Source organism: Pelophylax lessonae, assembly GCF_965119305.1.
Source record: "Pelophylax lessonae genome assembly, chromosome: 3".
NCBI lineage: Eukaryota > Metazoa > Chordata > Amphibia > Anura > Ranidae > Pelophylax > Pelophylax lessonae.
In genome coordinates, this window is record NC_138770.1 from 478,206,008 (window position 1) to 478,225,427 (window position 19,420).

Genomic DNA, 19,420 nt, shown 5'->3' on the forward strand with positions numbered 1-19,420 from the left:
GGCGGTTTCTATGAGTCCTATGGGCCTGCGGGATCCGTGCGGCCTGCAGCAAGATGGCGGCGGCCTGCCAAACTTGTGTGGCCTCTACCGGAAGATTGGCGGCGGCCTGCGGATGGCTATGGAAGGCTGGCGGCGGCCTAACAAGTGCAGCCTGCGGGAGGATGGCGGTAGCCCCTGTGCTGCATCACTCTGCATAGGGTAGGTGCTTAACCTTTTACCTACATGCCAGTACTTTCTATGATTATCTAATTAGTCATCTCCCAAACCAAGCCTCATGGAGCGTCATCTCCCAAACCAAGCCTCTTGGAGCGTCAGCTCCCAAACCAAGGCTCCTGGAGCGTCAGCTCCCAAACCAAGGCTCCTGGAGCGTCAGCTCCCAAACCAAGGCTCCTGGAGCGTCAGCTCCCAAACCAAGGCTCCTGGAGCGTCAGCTCCCAAACCAAGGCTCCTGGAGCGTCAGCTCCCAAACCAAGCCAAGTGTAACTCCTATTCACCAAATGACACTCTCAAAAGGAGGATCTGTGAACATGTCATAGGACAGAGGGGGAACATTAGGATCAAAGGGTCCGACCATCCACAGAGGGGCCCGTATCCATCCCAAAAACCCGACAGGGGGAACATCTACTCACCATACCGGAACCGACGGGCACCCCCTCTTAACAGAACCCCAGCTGTCAACCAATGCGGACGCCATGACTCAGATTCCGACTGGTCGTAGGCGCCCTAGCGAGATGTTTCACTCGCAAGGCCAGTCCCCGTCCAGCGGGACTATGTCGCAGGCCGACCCAGCGCGGAGCTAGGGCCTGCACACGCTTGTAGGCTGAACTGGGGTGACCACTGGATCTCAACATCCAGCCCGTCGCCCAGCTCCAGCATAATTGTTTGAATGTGTCGCAGCTGATCCAGCGCAGAGCTGGAGTCTGCACGTGCTTGTAGGCTGGCTGGGGTGACCACTGGATCTCAACATCCAGCCCGTCGCCCAGATCCGGCATAATTTGCTTGAAGATCTCACAGGAAACTGGAGAGAAAAGCTAACTAAAAAAGGATTTATCTAAAAAATCTTGCCAGGACCAAAGATCCCAGCAAGGAACTTAGGTCCTTACTCCTGACTAGACAGAAAAAACTAACATCCTGTAGCAGAGAGAGAGAGGATATACCCTCTGGGACTGCCCCTAAGGTGGGGCCAGAACGTTTTCTTCTGCCTAGTGTCCTACTCCTGTAGAGGGCAGTATAACCCAATTTGATATTAATCAAAGAGGACTGCGTCTGTCAATGAGCGACAGAGAAAATACATTTCTATTGAGCATAAGAAAATCATTGTACAAGCAGCATCCCGCAAAACAAGTGAAACACAAAATCCAGTACAACAAAAAGTACCAAAAACAAGCACAATGGTCTAAAACAAGGTCAATGTAGAAAGACAAAGAGCTATCTTGTAGAATATCAAACAATGCTCAAGAAACCGCCACAACAGAGCGGATGAACAAGTCTAACATCAAAAGGGGAAAGGCAGAATTGAAAACCACAAGGGGGGGTAGGTAATTCCACTGGGGGCAGTATGAGAGATGAGTGTATCAGGCCAACCAGCACCTCAACCTTCCAGAAGCCTATTCATGACCAACTGATGTGGAGCCAGTGAGGGATCATCCAACCATGGTTGCCAGAGGGAGTAAAACATTTTGTGGGCATTAAGATGCTGATAGGTCAGCTTTTTTCCAATTAGAAGAGCATTAACTTGTGTAACCCACTGCTCCATAGTTGGTACATGGGAGGAGATCCAATAACTAGCTATTAGTTTTCGAGCAACGCAAAGCAAACATATGATGGCTACATGAGCATTCGGGGTCAAGGTCTCCACCTCCAGTGCACCAAGTAGGCACACTACCGGATCACTGAGCAATTGAAAATTAAAGACTCTAGAAATTGTTGCAATCACTACAGTCCCAATAGCGAAACAGCTTGGGGCACCTCCATAACATGTGGATAAGAGTACCCTGCTTCCTTTCGCATTTTGGGCATGTAGGAGTGTGTCTACGACCCCATTTAAAAAGCTGCACAGGGGTCCTGTAAGCCCTGTGAAAAAGGAACAAGTGTGAGATCCTCTGCAAAGCCAATATGGAGACCATCGGCACAGAAGGTAGGTACAGCTCCCAAGTATCCCCATAAATAGGTTCCAGATCTTCCCCCCCCCCCCCCAGCCCGCCCTGGCCGGGAGGGTGGACGGGTCTTGCATAGAGCCTACAAGGATTGCATAGTTACTGGAGATCATACCCTTCTTGTCATGGTTCTAAAAACTTCCTTTGTTAATCTATGGTCAGTTAGCCTAAGTGTGGAAGTTCTGGACTGGGAGGAGAGCATGACATAGTTCTAAGTACCAAGAGGTGTTGTCTGGGAATTGCAAATTCCTGCTGTAACTCTTGAAAATACTTGAGAACATCAGCCCTGTACAGTTGTGCCATGAAGCTCATGCCCAGGGACTCCCAGATACCCACCCCCTCCAGTTTGAGTAACTCACGATAGTTGGCGTTCAGCCAAATTGGAGTATTCGAGAAGTATCCCCAACATATATTTGACATGTTTCCATAACATCTTAAGTAGTTTGACTGTCAGGGATGTATCTGATCTGTGCGTAAACCCAGCTTCCAAATGTACAAAATGCAGTATGTAGAGAGGTCAGGGGAATCCAGAGGGCCCCAATAGGGTCAGTCAGGTCATGTGTTCCCCACCCTCCCAATTGTTGCAGTTGCGAGGCCAGAAAGTATACCCTAGGGTTGGGTACCGCCAGCCCTCCACTATCTTTTCCCATCTGAATGGTAGAAAGCCTAATCCTAGCCACCTTCTTACACCAAATCAAGTCACAAAATTGTGACTCTACATGCACAAACCATCTCCTAGGAATCCAAATGGGAGCATTATGGAGGACATATAGGACTTGGGGCGCCCACACCATCTTGATTAGATTGATCCTACCCATGACCGACAAGGGGAGCTTGCACCAGGACGCGCATTTGTGTCGAAATGTATGTAGCAGTGGTAGCAAGTTAAGTTCCACATATTGACTAGGGTCAGGTGATATTTGAATCCCTAGATATTTAAATGTATCCACTACTCTTACTGCCGAATTACAATCAGGTAAGGGAGCAGCCAAGGGATCCAGAGGCATTTGAACCGACTTATCCAAATCTATGGAAAATCCAGAGAAGGAGCCAAAGTAGTTAGAGACATAACTTCCTGCAGTGAGTGTGCTTTATCTCCCAGATAAAGCAAGGTATCGTCTGCATAAAGCAATATCACATCAGTGTGGGGAACCCGTCTGAAGCCAACAATCCCAGGGGAGGCAAGGATGCGGGCAGCCAAGGGCTCTAATGCCATGGGAAACAGCAGGGGGGGGGGGGAGTGGACACCCTTGCCTAGTGCCCCTGTACATAGAAAAGTATTCAGACAGTTCCACATTGACCCAACCTCGCCGTTTGATTGGTGTACAATAATTTAACTCAAGCAATAAAGGAGTCACCCACCCCAAAGCGATGCAACACACAGGTAGGGCCATTCAACGTTTTCAAAGGCCTTGGTGGCGTCTAGTGAGAATATTGTCCTGTTGCCTGTGTTATCCAAAGGGACTTGGATATTTAGAAAGAGGCATCCAAGGTTCAGCGCAGTGGAGCGAGATGGGATGAATCCCGACTGATCTCTATGCATAATCTTATGGATTACCATCAACATAGAGGCTAGGATTTTGGCCAGTAGTTTGGCATCTGCTGTGAGAAGGGAAATGGGTCTGTAGGAGTCAGCCATCATCAGGTCCTTATCAGGCTTTGCTATAAAAATAATATGGCCTCAGTCATAGAACTGGGCAAAGTTCCTGTTTGTAACGCAGCGTTATACACTCTTAAAAGGATGGGCACAAGCTGCTCAGCATTTTGCCTGTAAACCTCGGACTGAAGGCTGTCCACCCCTTGTGATTTGCCGTTTGGAACAGAGGGGGGCGTTCAGCATTGCTACATCCGAGGCGGGCAGCTCACATGCATCCAGGAAACTCTCCACCCCCTGTGGGTCAATAGAAACCCTCAAAGTGTACAGGTCAGAAAAAAAGACACGCAGTAGCTGTCCTATGTCTGGTGTGGCGTGCCATTGTATGCCACAGGAATCTCAGATTACTGAGATGAAGGCTGTTGGCTGCTGCGTGCGCACCAGCATGGCCAGCATATGCCTTGTACTCTCCCCCCTCTTCAAAGTCTCTCTGCTGTAAGAAAAATCTTTTGTTTTCAGCTAGCTGGACGGTCACGGTTTTAGAGAGGGTCTGAGTCGCCAACCAGGAACGCATTGCATCAGTTGGGTTACTAATGTATGCCCCCTCCGCCCTCACCACCTCCGCCAACACCATGTCTTCCCAGGCCTTCATGGAGGATTTAACATTATTAATGCGGATGAAGTGACCCCGCAGAGGAGCTTTGGCAGTATCCCACACCACCCCCATCTCTGCAGATTCAAGGTTACGTGCAAAAAAGGAGGACAGTAGCAAAGGTATGGGATCAGGGTTTGGGAACAGTGTTAACCAAAATGGGTTGAGCTTCCACAGGGTACGCCCCTGCCTAGCAGGGAGGATTAGCCTGATTCATAGCGGAGAATGGCCAGAGATCAATCTTGGCTCACAATCAGTGGAAGCAACAAGAGGTAAGAGGGAACCACCACCAAAACCCATATCTATTCTTGAGAGGCCAGTGTGGGCAGCAGAGAAGCAGAACTTCTGTACTCCCAGGAGACACATCCTGCAAACGTCTGTCAGTCCAAGCTCCCCCATCAACTGGAAAAAGGGTGTCGGCCCACCGGTTGATGGGGGGACACTGGAACGAGGGGAAAACCTGTCCAACTGGACATCCATGACAGTGTTGTAGTCTCCAATCACAAGGAGGGGAACATCCGGGAGCCTAGCTATATGTTTGGCCAAGAGCTTGAACACTACAGCCAAGTAGGGAGGAGGAATACAAACTGCAATAAGTACACAGGCCAGCCCAGCAATATTACACATTAAAATTACAAAGCGACCATCAGAGTCTACCACAGTGTCAGAGCATGCAAATCTGACTCCAAGCTTTACCAGGATACAAACCCCTCTGGAGTAGGTAGAATATGTTAAGTGTATCGGTAACTAAACACACTAGGGGCCAGGTAACACAGGGTCTGGGGGCAAGCGAGTCTCCTGCAGACACCACATCAGCTTTCAGTCACTTGATATTCCTGAGCACAGCAGTACTTTTCACCGGATTTTTCAGACCACAAACATTCCATGACATGATGCATAAAGTGTCAGCCATGTTGATAGACGTAAAATGGGGAGTGGAGCGGTGTCCAAGGGGCTACCAGGGTCGAGCCCCCGAGCATCCCCAGCCACAGAGGGCAGTCCCAACACATGGAGCAGGGGCACAAAATAAGGCAATACGTCAAAAAAGGTATAATAGGACCAATCATCAGGTAAGTATCACAGGATCTGGATGTGTGACGCACTGACAGCCAGTGTGTCAGGTAAATTACCAGTCCGAGTGGAGGAAGGGGGGAGGGGAGTAGAGAGGAGGGAGGGAAGAGGATAGGGTAGCCAAAATTGGGGTTAGAGTGTGCAGAAGAACAACAGAGTCCCACAACCAACATGGTCTATTGGGTAGAAAAATTTTCTGGTAGTCGTCCAAACAGGAGACACAAGGGGAAAATGGTGAGAGACTACAGATGAGAGCGTAATCACTTATGGAATAGCGAACTGTAAAGTTAAAAACAGTTAGTACGTGCAGGTCAGCTCCCACCAACCGTGGTAGTGCAGATGGAGGGGGCCGATCTCAGTTACAACGAAAGCAAATGGGGGAGCAAGCAACAACAGCAAGAGGCAGTAGTCCCCGTTCAATAAAGAGGGGGGGGAGGGGTTTGATACTCAGATGCCCAGGTTTAGGAAAAAAGTATAGTGTGCCAACATCCCTGTTATATAGTTTCAAATAATTTTGGTTCCTCAAGCCAAAGAAAAAAATTGGACTTTTAAGGCATTATTTTTATAATTTTATAAATGTGATTATGAAAATGTGATTTTTAAAAATATATATATATATATATTTATTTTACATAGATTATAGAAAGGTGCTCCATTTGGGCAAGGGACCCAAAGGTGAATAGTGAGAGTCAGAAGTAGTGGCATGTGTGATAATGGAGTACTCTTATCCATGTGATTCTGGATTTTACAGAGGGTGTCTAAATCCTACGCATTTCGGCTCTTGCCTTTTTCACGGATTTCACCATATCTGGGAGTATATTAAATGATTATTAGATATGTATTGTTTAAATAATTACAATTTGTTTGGCGTTTTACATAAAAAAGCACTTACAATTGTATTTTTTGTGCAGGTGTACTAAAATCATGATGTATAGGGTACCTTCATATTTTTCTCCTATGCAGCAGCAAGATCTCCAAGGTTGGAGGACATCAGATATAAACAGTATAAAAAAAAATAAGTAATTTTGAGTTTTAAATGTTATTTGACAATCCCATAGTGAGACCAAAGATGGAAAAATCAAAAAACCTTACTTAAGGGGGGCTGCAGGAAGAGATTTTTACATGGTGATCTCCTCTTGTTCCCTTTAGGGTGCCTTAAGGCTGAGGATGGGCTCCTGGATCCAATAAAAGTAAAAAAGTTAAAATTTAAAAAATTGTAGTGTTCCGGTGTGTGGTCTCCTTTAAGGTTAAAGAAAAGTACCTGGTGTCTAGTGGGTCCAGAGCTGCAATCCGACAAAGGTAATGTCTGTGTTCCTCCCGGAGGTGCTTCCTCTCCTCTGCATAGGGGAGGAATGGCACTCTCCAGAGATCCCCGGCGTCTTTTATAGGGCCGCACATGTGCATCGCGGTCCTATATGTCAGGGCGTCATGCGGGACTACCGCACATGCACGAAACGGCTGCACTCGCAGACGTGGTGAGCCTGGCTACATCCAACTAGTAAAAACCGCCGCCGACACGGGAGGAGGAGCCAGGGCTCGGAGGCCAAAGGTGTAGATGGATTGACACTCTTGTTTGGCTGCAAGTGCCCACCATTGGCAGGACTTACCGTGCCGGGTGCTGCATAGGGAGATGAACATATAACATGGGGGACCGATGTCACTGATTTAAGGCTGCATTACATTATACATGTATTCCAGCAGGGTATATAGCATTTATCAGAAAAAATGAATAATAAAATATAGAAAATACAAAGTAGCATAAAATTACAAGTGTCATATAATCCATATGATCTCTATACAGCAGTCATATTTTATGTACTAGAGCCAAGATACTAGGCAATATTGATGGGTATGGGTTTGGTGGGAGCAGAAAAATGTTTTATGGCATTTTAGGTGTTTAAGCAAATCTCCCATAAATCCCTCATAAAGAGAAAGGGGGGGGGGGATAAAAGGACAACGAGGGGGAGTTGATATATATATATATATATATATATATATAGATTTGTTTTTTCCATTTGGGTGAGACCCCTAGTGGAAAGTGGTTAGTGCTGTGTCCAAACCAGGGTGAGCTGCTTAATCGGTTTTTCCAGATACAAAACCTTCCAAGAACGGTCGATAGCTCTTCGCTTTGTTTAGGCCTGGTGGCGAGGTAGCTCTCAGGCGTTTTATCCAGCACATTTCTTTCATTCCAGTCGCGCCCCCCCCCCCCCCCCCCCCCCCTCCTAGGTATATGCATTCTGTCCAAGGCCATAAAGTTTACTTTGGGTGTTTTTGATTGATGTTTGTCTCTTACGTGACTACCTAGTGGTAGGTGAAAGTTGCACATTTCCATGCTTAGCATGTGTTTTCCAACTAATTTACGGAATTCTTGCTTAGTCTTTCCTACATAGTAGGCGCCACATTCACATTCCATAAAGTATACAATGCCCCTCGTTTTGTAATTTGCAAAGTGGGTGGGTAGGAACAATTTGCCATTAGGAAGTATTTTTTATGTGCATTTTGTGATGACCTTGCATTGAATGCAATTACCACAGGGGAAGGTGCCCTTTTCCTTACAGGGGTCTTTTTTGGGGCCCTCCTTGTACTCACTGTGTACAAGTGTTTGTTTAAGGGATCCAGCTTTCCTGAAGGTGATTTGTGGTTGTATTGGGATTAGATGTTTTATGGAGGGGTCTTCGGTCAGGATGGTCCAGTTTTTATTCAGAATTTTTCTGATCTGTCCATGTTGATTGGTGTATCTCATGATCAATCTGTTTTATGTTTTAGTAGTTTCTGTGGGTTCACTTCTCTTTTTTAAAGGATTTCTTGTCTTTCTCTTTTATTAGCTCTGTTAATTGCTTTTCTTAAGCATGTTTTTGGTATATCCTTTGATAATTAGGCGTTTTCTGAGAGCATCTGACTCATTTTTAAAATCCTCCTAGTTAGTGCAGTTGTGTTTAAGTCGCAGGTACTGACTGTATGGGATTGATTTTTTCAGGACCTCTGGATGGAAGCTTTCGGCATGAAGTATAGTATTGCCTGTGGTTTCTTTTCTAAACAGAGTAGTGTTTCTATTATGGTCTTTATCCTTATATACCCATGTGTCAAGAAAACTGATCTTTTCTTTGCTGTACATGTAAAGAACATGTTCAAGTTGTTGTTATCCATTTTATTGAGACACTTTTTGATGAGTTCTTCCTGACCATTCCATAGGATGAAGATGGCATCTATATATCTCTGCCACAGCGCTATGTGGCTAGAGTATATAGTGTTGTCTTCATCTGATAAAAGCTCCTCTTCCCATTTTCCCAAATATATCTTGGCATATGATGGGGCACGACTTGTGCCCATCACTACACCACATGTCTGTAGGAAGTATGTACCGTCAAAAGAAAAATAATTATGGGGGGAGTGGTGATCGCTGACTAAGAGGGCCGCGTGATCTGGGTGCTCCTAGCTCCGTCCGCTCTTTTCTACTCCTACGGCCCGACACAACAGTCTTCAACACCCCGAAACGTCAGACTATCTTGGAACGTTACCTGCACCCTGCCAAGATGACAAAAAGGAGATCCCCAGCCCCGCAGCTCCGTAAAGTGTCGGAATTCTTTCCACCGGCGCGCTCGGGTCTCCGACAAAATGGCGGTGGCGACACTTCCGCCCCGCGATCGTCGGATCCTCTAGCGGTGACTCCGGATGCGATGCACGTCAAACCAGGGACAGCCCGCACATTCGGCAGACGACTCCCATATGAGAGCCTCGCGATCCTCTGATTCCTCTCCTCCTACACCCTCAATGCAAAGCCCGGCCAAATCAAAGCCATGGAGGGAGGACAGTCCACAGCTACACCGGAGCACATTAATGGAGGTGAGCAGTAATGCGTCCTCACAGCACGGCGTATGGGCCTACACACCACAACCAGATCCATTTGCTAACCTTCCCACAACTGGACAGCCAGTGTCATACAACGCTGAAAGAGATGCTGTCAATGCTTTACACATCTATGCAGACCAACATTCTCGCCTCTATACAGTACTGTCAAAAAGAATTGCACCAAATGGGAGACAGGGTTGACGTGGTAGAGAGCAGGATGGGGGAATGTGCGGTGTCTCACAATGCTTTAATTGACTCCCACTCTTCCCAACAAGATGACATCCAACGCATGCAAGCTAAAATTGCTGATTTGGAGGACAGATCGAGGTGTAATAACCTCAAAATCTGGGGTATTCCAGAATCAATTCAATATTCCCAACTACCAGGCTTTGTGCGGGATCTCTTCTCCAATGCTGTTTCTGAGCTCACTAATGCGGACCTCACAATAGACTGGATACACCGTATCCCGAAACCCTCCTTTCTACCCCAGGAGATGTGTTGTTAAGAATCCATTTCTTCCAAGCCAAAGAAAAAATTATTGATACCTTTAGGAAGAGAGACCGACTCCCCGAGCAAGCTGCAACACTACAGGTTCTCCCGGACTATTTTCAGTACACTCTCCAATTGAGACACAACCTCAATTCAATCACTAAGGCTCTCCTTAACAACAAAATTCTGTATGAATGGAAATACCCAGCCAAGCTGTGTGTGACACACCAAGGCTCAACCTCCCAGATAACTACCATGGAACAAGGGGTACATTATCTTCGCCAGTGAAATATTCTTCCTGATCCTTCTGAACCTCAAAAGCAACACAGGGAACCAAGATTCCAACATCTACAACCGGATTGGAAAGTTGTTTCTCGCCCCTCAAGATGATCTTCTCACCCCAAATTGATGACTGTTGTACATCTTCCGGATGGACTGGGACCCCCAGTTTCTGAGTAGCACCCTACACTGTGCTTTTCTCCCCATTTGATATGCAGCTCCAGCTGCGCACTTGGTCCACCCGGACCTTGTTTTTTTTACCTTCATTGTGTATTTGTATGTCAGTTTTTTTTTTTTTTGTTTCTCTTGTTTCTTACCTTCTCATGCAGAACATGAGCAAGCTACGTACTCTCAAGTTTCGTACTACAAACTTTACGAACTGCCTCTATGATCTCTGCTGCGATGTGGGGCGTGGTCTACTGCTCGCTGGACTGCTCTTCTACCCTGACCAAGTTAATCATTTTTTAGTTTGGTATGTGCCAGAAGCCGCTATTAGCGTTCATAACACCAACTACCCTTTTACTGTTTTGCTCAACACAGTCATAGCAAATGCATTGTGCCATGTCTTTACAATTACTTTCCTTGAATGTTAAGGGACTAAACCACCCTGCAAAGAGGTACTTCATGTGGAAGGAGGCCTCCTCCCACAAGGCAGATATCCTAGCTATCCAAGAGACCCACTTCAAGCTTGACCATAGCCTAAAATGCTCACATAGTGATTACCCTCATATCTTTCAATCATCCGCTAAGGAGAAGAAAAGAGGGGTCCTGTTGGCAATTAGCGGATCTGTATCCTTCACCTTTACTAGGGTGGTGTCGGATGCAGATGGCCGCTATATTATCCTTAATTGTACCATTGACGATTGTTTATACACCATAGAGAATGTGTATGCCCCTAACACACGTCAATTGCGGTTATTCCGCAAATTAAGCACAAAAGTTAACAAACTCAAGTCTGGGAGGTTAATTGTGTGTGGGGATTTTAATCTGGTGGTGAACCACGTCATGGATGCCTCCTCCAAAAGGGTGATCTTCTGCTCCCTCTCTTGCCAACCTTATCCACTCTGAGGGGCTCCATGACGTGTGGCGCTATCAGCACTCGGAGGAACAGGATTATTCTTTTTTTTTTTGCCTGCCACAATTCCTACACCAGGATTGACATGTTCTTAGTTGACATGCAGACACTACCAAATGTCACTCATACCTCTATATCCTCCATCACCTGGTCAGACCATGCCGCCATACATAAGTCCATATCCCATTGCCCTACTTCTCCCACCACCTTCATTTGGAGATGCAACAACTCCATCCTGTCTGATCCAGACTCCTTAAAATTTTTGAAATCACAAATAGACAAATTCTTCTCCATCAATGGCACTCCAGACGTGGACCCTGCCACGCTATGTAACACACAAAGCCTTCACACGAGGAATTCTTATCCAACTGGGCTCCAAACTGAAAAAGAAATTCCTTCGCAAGATGGAAGATCTTGTTGAGAATATTCACGCTTTGGATACCACAAACAAGACCAACCTCTCACCCTCTAATGCCTCCAAATTATGTGCCCTAAGGGAAGACCTTAGAAGACTTATCTGAACGCCATGACAGTATGCTAGCATGTCTTCACATGCGTTATTACTCAGCCCACAACAAGGCAGGGAAATTTCTAGCTTCAACACTTAAGGTGTGAAGACTTAAAACTAGGATTGAATCCCTCATTCACCCACACACAGGTATTAAGCACTCCTATCCCCAAGAAATATCTGATGCATTTGCAGATTATTACAGTTCTTTATATAACCTTAAACTGGATACAGATGTTCCCCAACCCACGGATGCAGCAATCCAAAATTTCCTCCGTCAACTCCACCTTCCGACTTTAACGGAAGACGCGCTGACACAATTAAATAGGCAGTTTTCCCCCAAAGAGCTGTCCGACACTTTTGCAAGTATGCCCCTGAACAAATCTCCAGGACCAGATTGTCTCACTAATGAATATTACAAGTCCCTACAAGACCACCTATCACCGCACCTCTTAAACCTCTTCTCCAACACGGTCTCGACAGGTTCCCTACCACCGGAAATGTTGCAGGCCAACATCACTACACTCCCAAAGCCGGGTAAACCCCCTAACAATCCCGCTAATTTTAGGCCTAGCTCACTTTTAAATAGTGATGTCAAATCGTATGCCAAACTCATTGCCAATAGGATGGCGCTGATTTTACCCCCTCTTATAAAAGAGGACCAGATGGGGTTCGTCAAGGGCAGGCAGGCCCCTGATGCCACGAGAAGGGTTATCAACCTGATCCACCACGCCAAACGCATGAAAATGCCTTCTCTGCTCTTGTCTACAGACGCAGAGAAGGTGTTTGCTCGAGTCCATTGGGGCTATATGAAAGCTGTACTGGAGAAATTTGGATTCACTGGCTCGATTCTATCGGCCATCCTGACTCTAAACACTGCCCTTTCGGCTAGAGTATTCTCGGCGGGTATTCTTTCTTAAACTTTTCAAATCACGAACGGAACACATCAAGGGCGCCCCCTTTCACCTCTGATATTTAATTTAATGATTGAACCCTTGGCAGAAACTCTCAGGAATAGCCCCCTGGTTTTGGGCTTTAAGTTTCATCGTTCACAACACGTTATTAAACTTTTTGCTGATGGCGTTCTATTGAGTCTCACAAACCCCATCGTGTCCTTACCAGCTGTCCATGATATCTTACAAACTTTCAGCTCTATCTCATACTATAAGGTTAATTTTAGTAAATCAGTGATTCTCAATATGGGTATAAACGAACATACCCTTGCTCATCTTAAACAAAAATTTCCCTACACATGAACTGCTCAAACACTGCAATATTTGGGTATATCCCTAACTTTCCCTGTCTCTAAATTAGGGACTTCTAATCTACGCCCTCTGATGGCCTCCATCTCAGAGGATATAGTCAAACTGAAAAAGACAGAGTTATCCTGGACCGGCAGAATAGCTGCCTTTAAAATGGTAAGCCTCCCTAAAATATTGTATACATTTCGTACTCTTCCAATCCATATTCCCAAACACTATATTCACTCCCTTGTTAAACTGCTATGAACTTTTTTTGGCAACGTAAACGGCATGTTGTGCGTATACACAAATGATACGGCCCAAATCTGTAGGTGGCTTAGGACTCCCGGACATTGGGGACTACTATCATGCATCCCGCCTGGCACCTTTACAACATTGGTTTACTCATAGAACTCATAATATCTCTCTGCCGTGGTTCCCAATAGCATCCACATTATCCAATTCTCCCGACTTATACACCTTACTTCTGGCAGATGTATGGAAAACATTGCCTCTCCAAACGCTTTCGGTAACGACACAAACGTCATTACAATCTTGGCGCTTCTTCATCGCACATATCCCGAAATCCCAGCCCACCATACCCGTTCCCATACCCCTATCCACCTTGAGTAATCTCCTTTCGTATACCCACGTCAACAAACTCATATCGGCAGGCATTGACATGGTTGCACAACTCTTCCACGCCCACTCCATCAAACCCTTTGTGGACCTTCAACGAGAGTTTTCACTACCCCCTCAAGCGGTCTTTGCTTATAATAGCATTATGAGCTTCCTATCCAAAAGTCCTCCGCCCAAGATTGTTTTCCCCACGTTATTGTGGAGGTATCTCACTGATCCTGCCTCCAAGCTGAAAGGGATATCTGTGTTATACAACCTACTGCTGCAGAAATCCTCATTTCTCAAAACGTCTCACATGACCAAATGGGAACAAGATTTGGGCTTTACTTTTTCTGACACACAATGGAAATTGGCGATATGCACATCGTACAAGGCGACACAGTGTGTCACGCACTGGGAACAATTTCAGAAATTGGTCACCAGGTGGTATTTGACCCCTTATCTCCTGTCCAAAATTTACCCTGATCATAGCCCGCACTGCTGGCGTGACTGTGACCAGACAGGAACAATCTTGCATACCTTTTGGTCCTGTAAAAGTCTCACTAGCTTCTGAAGGAGGATCTTTAGGATACTTTCAGACGTTACTGGTTTCCTAATCTAACCCGAACCAGCCTTAGCTCTCCTCTTACTAGGTATTAAAACTATATCTCCTGATCTAAGAGCGGTGTATACACACACATACTGTTAGCGGCCAAAACAATTATTGCTAGGAGTTGGAAGCAACCAGTGGCTCCCACCCACCTGGAGGTGGTGTGCTTAGTAAATAGACACTTCTCCTTAGAAAAGGCTTATGCATACTCTACCTTCCGAGGCGTTAAATTTAATAAAGCATGGCTTGTCTGGCAACAGAGCTCGTATTTCCAATCTGTTTAATGAGATTTTGTCATTACCTCATGGGTTATTGCAAATTTCTGTTTTCTGCACTCAAGTTACCATTGTTCATTCTTTAACCATGTAACTTGTATTTCCTGTTCGTGTTCTGTATTTGGACTCAACATATTGCACAGTACTATATATATTTTTTTTTGCGTTATGTACTTTTTGTACATAAATATTTTGTCTAATAAAAACTATTGCAAGTAAAAAGAAAAATAATTATGGTACAGAATGAATTCCAACATTTGGATAATAAAATTATTACATTTATCGTAGCGGCTCTGTTGGCTTAGTGCCTGTCTGACAGCAAGAATACCCTTTTTGTATGGTATATTGTTGTACAGGGATTCTACATCGACTAATCAGCCGAGCCCTGGCTCCTCCTCCTGTGACGGCTGTGTTTTTTACTAGTCGGATGCAGCCGGGCTTGCCACGGCTGCACGCGTATATGATATGTCAGCCTTGACTTCCTTGGTTTCTGCAGTTAACGCCGTGATGGAGGAGTTACAGGCAGTGACCGCAGACATAATGTCCCTGAGCGTGGGCTCTGCATCCTGTGCAGGGTAGTGGGCCAGGAGAGGGGCCTGGAGCGTAGTAGTCGAGTCCCAGTCAGAGAACTGACCGGAGATGTCCTCCTGTGCTACAGTGTCGTCAGCATCTGACTGTGTGCCCGAGGAGGTAGCCGGTGTTGCAACCGTGGAGGAGGATTCCCTGAGCGCAGATTTAGTGAAAAACTTCTGAGCCGCCTCCTTATATTTCTCCTTCTGCGAGACACCCTGGGGGAGGGCGCCATCTTGGGCCTGCATGTCGGCAGCGGCTCTCCCCGCTTTCTGTCGTTTGGTCATGGATAGGCAGGCGGAAAGTACTCACAGATACACCGGGTGATTCCGTGAGTTCCGCGCTCCCGTGAATAGTAGGTAGGCAAGCAGATTGGTCCCCAACAGGATAATTGAACAGATCCCCGGCGGAGCGAGCGGTGCACGCGTCTGCTTACATCCGATGTTCGGCCACGCCCACCAGGAGAAGTCTCTAATGCATGTATATCACAAATGGCACGAGACAGGGCTGCCCATTAATCTAGCTCTTACAAACCAGAAAACTGAAATACAGCGCATCCTTGACTAATTTAGTGCCATATCTTTATACAAAAACCATAGTATATCCTTTATGCTTCCAATAGGACTAGATGAACTCTATACGTCACATCACACAGTCTTCTCCATTACTGCGGTCCCCTGACTCGTCCCTACCATATCTAGGAATACGTCTGACCTCCCCAAGTAAGAATCTCCTGTGTTTCAAACTAGCGGACCTTGTAGGAAATCTCCAACCTTTATCTGCAGACTTGCATTACTCCTTTGTGCCATTGGCCGGCAGGATTTCTCTGGCCAAAATGTTTACTCTCCCACATATGCTATATACTTTCTGTACCCTACCAATCCCATTTCTTCCGGTGCACATAAAAACCCTTTAAGCAAATCTCAACTCCTTTATATGGCAAAAGAAATGCTCCAGGATAAAAAAGGAAAATCTATTAACTCTGAACAATTTAGGGGGTATGGGAGCCCCTAATACACACCTTTACTACAAGGCAGTTCTGCTGGACCAACTTAAATGCTGGTGGACACCATCAGACCAATCCAACTGGAAACAAATAGAATCAGTGGTGTTATCCACAGAACCCAAACTGCTTTTTAGTGCCTTAGACGCCCAATGCCCAGATACTCTCCGCTGGATATGCTAGCCTCCCTGCGAGTGTGGACATCTACATCCCAAACCGCAAAAGGAATACCCTACCCGATTCTATTGCATCTACCACTTCAATCCCTCAAACTTCTCATCTCTGACCTGTACATACAACCATGGACAAAAGTGGGTATCCATTCTCTTGGAAACCTATTTGACACAAAGGCCTTACTACCCTTTGCAAAACTACAAACCACTTCTGGTCTTCACCTCCAAAATGTTCTATATTTATTTTTTCTCACCAAAATCGAATGGATAACATCAAACAGAATCGTGCACAATTCTACAACTCCTCAAAAACAGGGCGTAAGGCAATATCATTTATATATAACCTCTTCTCACAAATCTCTGAAAACTCTATCCAAATCTCACTCTGGTCAGCACATATGACCTTTTACACCTCCGATGGACCAATGGCACAAAGCATTAGCACTTGACTCAAAACACTCATTGCCTCACTCATTGGGAATCGCTGCAGAAATTTTTCCATCATTGGTACTATACCCCAACCAGACTCGCAAAAAAATTACCCCAAAACTTCTCATCTTTGTTGGAGGAATAGGGGACTTCCAGGCACCTTTTTCAACATTTGGTGGGAATACCCAACCATACAAAACTACTGGACTCAAATCACACGTCTGCAGTTAATGCGCTCTAAAGGTCTGGCATACCATTCCGGAACTTTAGAGCTTCTTGCCGGGAACCAAGGGTTCTTGCGCTTGACGTCGTCGGGGCCCCGGCCACTCAAAGGGCGGGAGAAGAGGCCAGCTCTCTCAGCGGTGACTGGGCGCCACTGAGGGGACTTTGTTCTCAGCCATTTCATAATGTGCTAGCACATTATGCCTTTGTCTTGTAGGATTTATTTTTTGTTTTTTTAGCAGTTTACTATGACTTAAAAGCTTGTAAACAGCACACTAGACAGCTGGACCACTGATCAACACGACACAGCAGTCTGATTGCTTAGGGAGGATAGAGCTGCTAATTGTTGCACTAAGCATGGGGAGTTGAAAACTGCTTGAGATCTGGGTCAAAGTCCAGTTCTGCAGAGTGATCCATGCAAAGTCTATTTTCATCTTTGCTGTGACAAAAATTCACAATTCTGGTTTATCCAACATTAGTACAATAATATAGGAAACCCCAACTGGCTTTTAATTCAACACATTTATATAAACAGATAAAAACTCCCCCATTCTTGAACAGTCACGCTTTTGCTAGTGCTCAATAAAGTGTACTAGAACTAGATGAACAATATACACACAAAAAAATGGAGGCCTAATGAAGTGTTTATCAACAGAAGCTTTAGAGTCCAACATTAGCATGTACTCACTCATTGTGATTTAAATCCAAGTAAGCAACGTTGATTCCATCTTTGATAACACTATAATTCCTTTCAGAGCCCTATAAAAGAAAAAGAATTTGTGGTTACAAAAGCAAAAAATATCAAAAAGCTACAAAAAAGCAAAAACATTACTACTTAAAATAACAGTGATCCAAGTCATCTTATGGGGGCTTCAAATGTACCCCAATGTTTTTAGAGGACTGTCCAGTAACTTAGTAATTTGTTTGGTGGCATCTACCGTATTATTACGCTTTAAGATATATATATTTTTTTTAAAGTGAGGGGGGCGTGGCTTGAGGCACGGAGTAGGACACACTGAGGGCTCTCTCCGCAAAAGACTTGTGTCTTTAATCCTGATTTTTCTCCCCTTCTGCCCTGCATCCACCGCTGCTGACCAGCTCCATTCTCTGCACATTCCGGGCTTCCTCCTAGTGATTTCCCCTGCTTTCTGTGCCATGACAAGACCTACAAATGGGGCCAGACCATGCGCCCCAAGATGTGCCCGCTCCTATCAGCAAAGGAGGCAGCTCAAAAGCTCTTTGCCAAAAGAGGACGAAAGAGAAAATCACACTAGTTCTTTTAAACGGTGGTTCCCGCGGACCCCTATCGCAAACTGCACTACAGGTGGAGACCCTTCCCTTAACTAAAGCCATAATGAAAAAAGGGTGCTAGCAGGAATATAGAGATAAACAGTAAAATCCCCCCACAGTGTCCCTATACTTGCCACGCTGCTGAGAATGGTGATGTGAAAGGAGTTAGTGACCTTACGCCCCTAGAGGTAAAAGATAGCCCTGAGCTACAAAAAATGGTGCCTGATAGAAGTCAATTGAGGAAAAGCACTTAGAAAATGGGCACTGCCCAGAACAGGACATCTGCCCACACTAAAGCTAGCGCCCAAACGGCGCTAACAATGATGATGAAAAATGGCCACTGCCCTCACTCTGAGGCCAAACAGCCAGCCCTCACCAAACATGACAGCTGGGCAAACAGCGCAAAACGCCACAGTAAATGACCGCACTGGCCCCCACCAGGATCTGCACAGAGCAACCTGGGGAGAAGGAAGCCCCCCCACCCCACCGCATGGCGGTCTGAACCGCAGGAGCGCCCGAGCAGGGGCCGGGAAGGTAAGACACAGGGGGCCATCCCACGGCCGTGAGGGGGATATTACAGCAAGCTTTACATGTACCGCCATCTCCAGAGTTGGCTCCCTGGGTGGGGGTGCAATCAGCAAGGAAGGATGCCAGCAACACCCAGGCGTTCCGAAGTTGAGACATCCCAGTGAAGATAGGAAAACTTTGCAGGCTCGCCCCCACTTCCATGGACACTGTCATTGCGAGGCCTGGGTGTACCAAAAGCCTGTGACACTCGATGGCAGACTGGGACTCCATAAGGTTCTATATTAACCAGTGTGAGGCCCAGTTCTGCTGATGCTTGTAGTCCTCCAAGTTCTGACTAACTAGCATAGGTGAGAAAAAAAAAAAAAAAAAGCTATTTTAAAAGAAAAATCACTTTTCAGACAGAAACCGAAAAAAAAAACTGAGGCATTAGGTCCCAGCAGGGAAAACCTAGTCTACTCCTGATGCTAGGCAGCAAAAAACTGGATTAGAGTGTTACTGGCTGGAGGATATTGGCCAGAGAGACAGCCCCCCCGTGGGTGGGTCTATATGTTAATGTTGTTGTATTAACAAAATTACTGCCTAGCTTGCTCTTGCGGACATGGTCAATACCCAATCGTGAAGACTGTATGAATGGGCAGTGACTGTCAGAGGACGTAAGAGAAATAGGAGTTGATACTCGCTCTTTCACTCTACAGCAGTGGTCCTCAGCAGCACACTCCACATACCGCTTTTCCCATTGCACAACCCACTGGAAGATTATGCTGCAAATAACAGATGGTATTATACAC

The 19,420-nt window shown here is 45.9% G+C and overlaps 1 protein-coding gene across 2 annotated transcripts in view; it reads right to left on the reverse strand.

Annotated features, from left to right (window-relative positions):
* NUP133 (nucleoporin 133) overlaps positions 1 to 19,420 on the reverse strand; it is an 899,557-nt gene that overhangs the window by 652,781 nt on the left and 227,356 nt on the right. For both annotated transcript variants that reach the window (XM_082249111.1, XM_082249110.1), the window contains exon 7: positions 17,503 to 17,573. In XM_082249111.1, the coding sequence (XP_082105237.1) occupies positions 17,503 to 17,573 (71 nt within the window). The remainder of the gene's footprint in view (positions 1 to 17,502; positions 17,574 to 19,420) is intronic.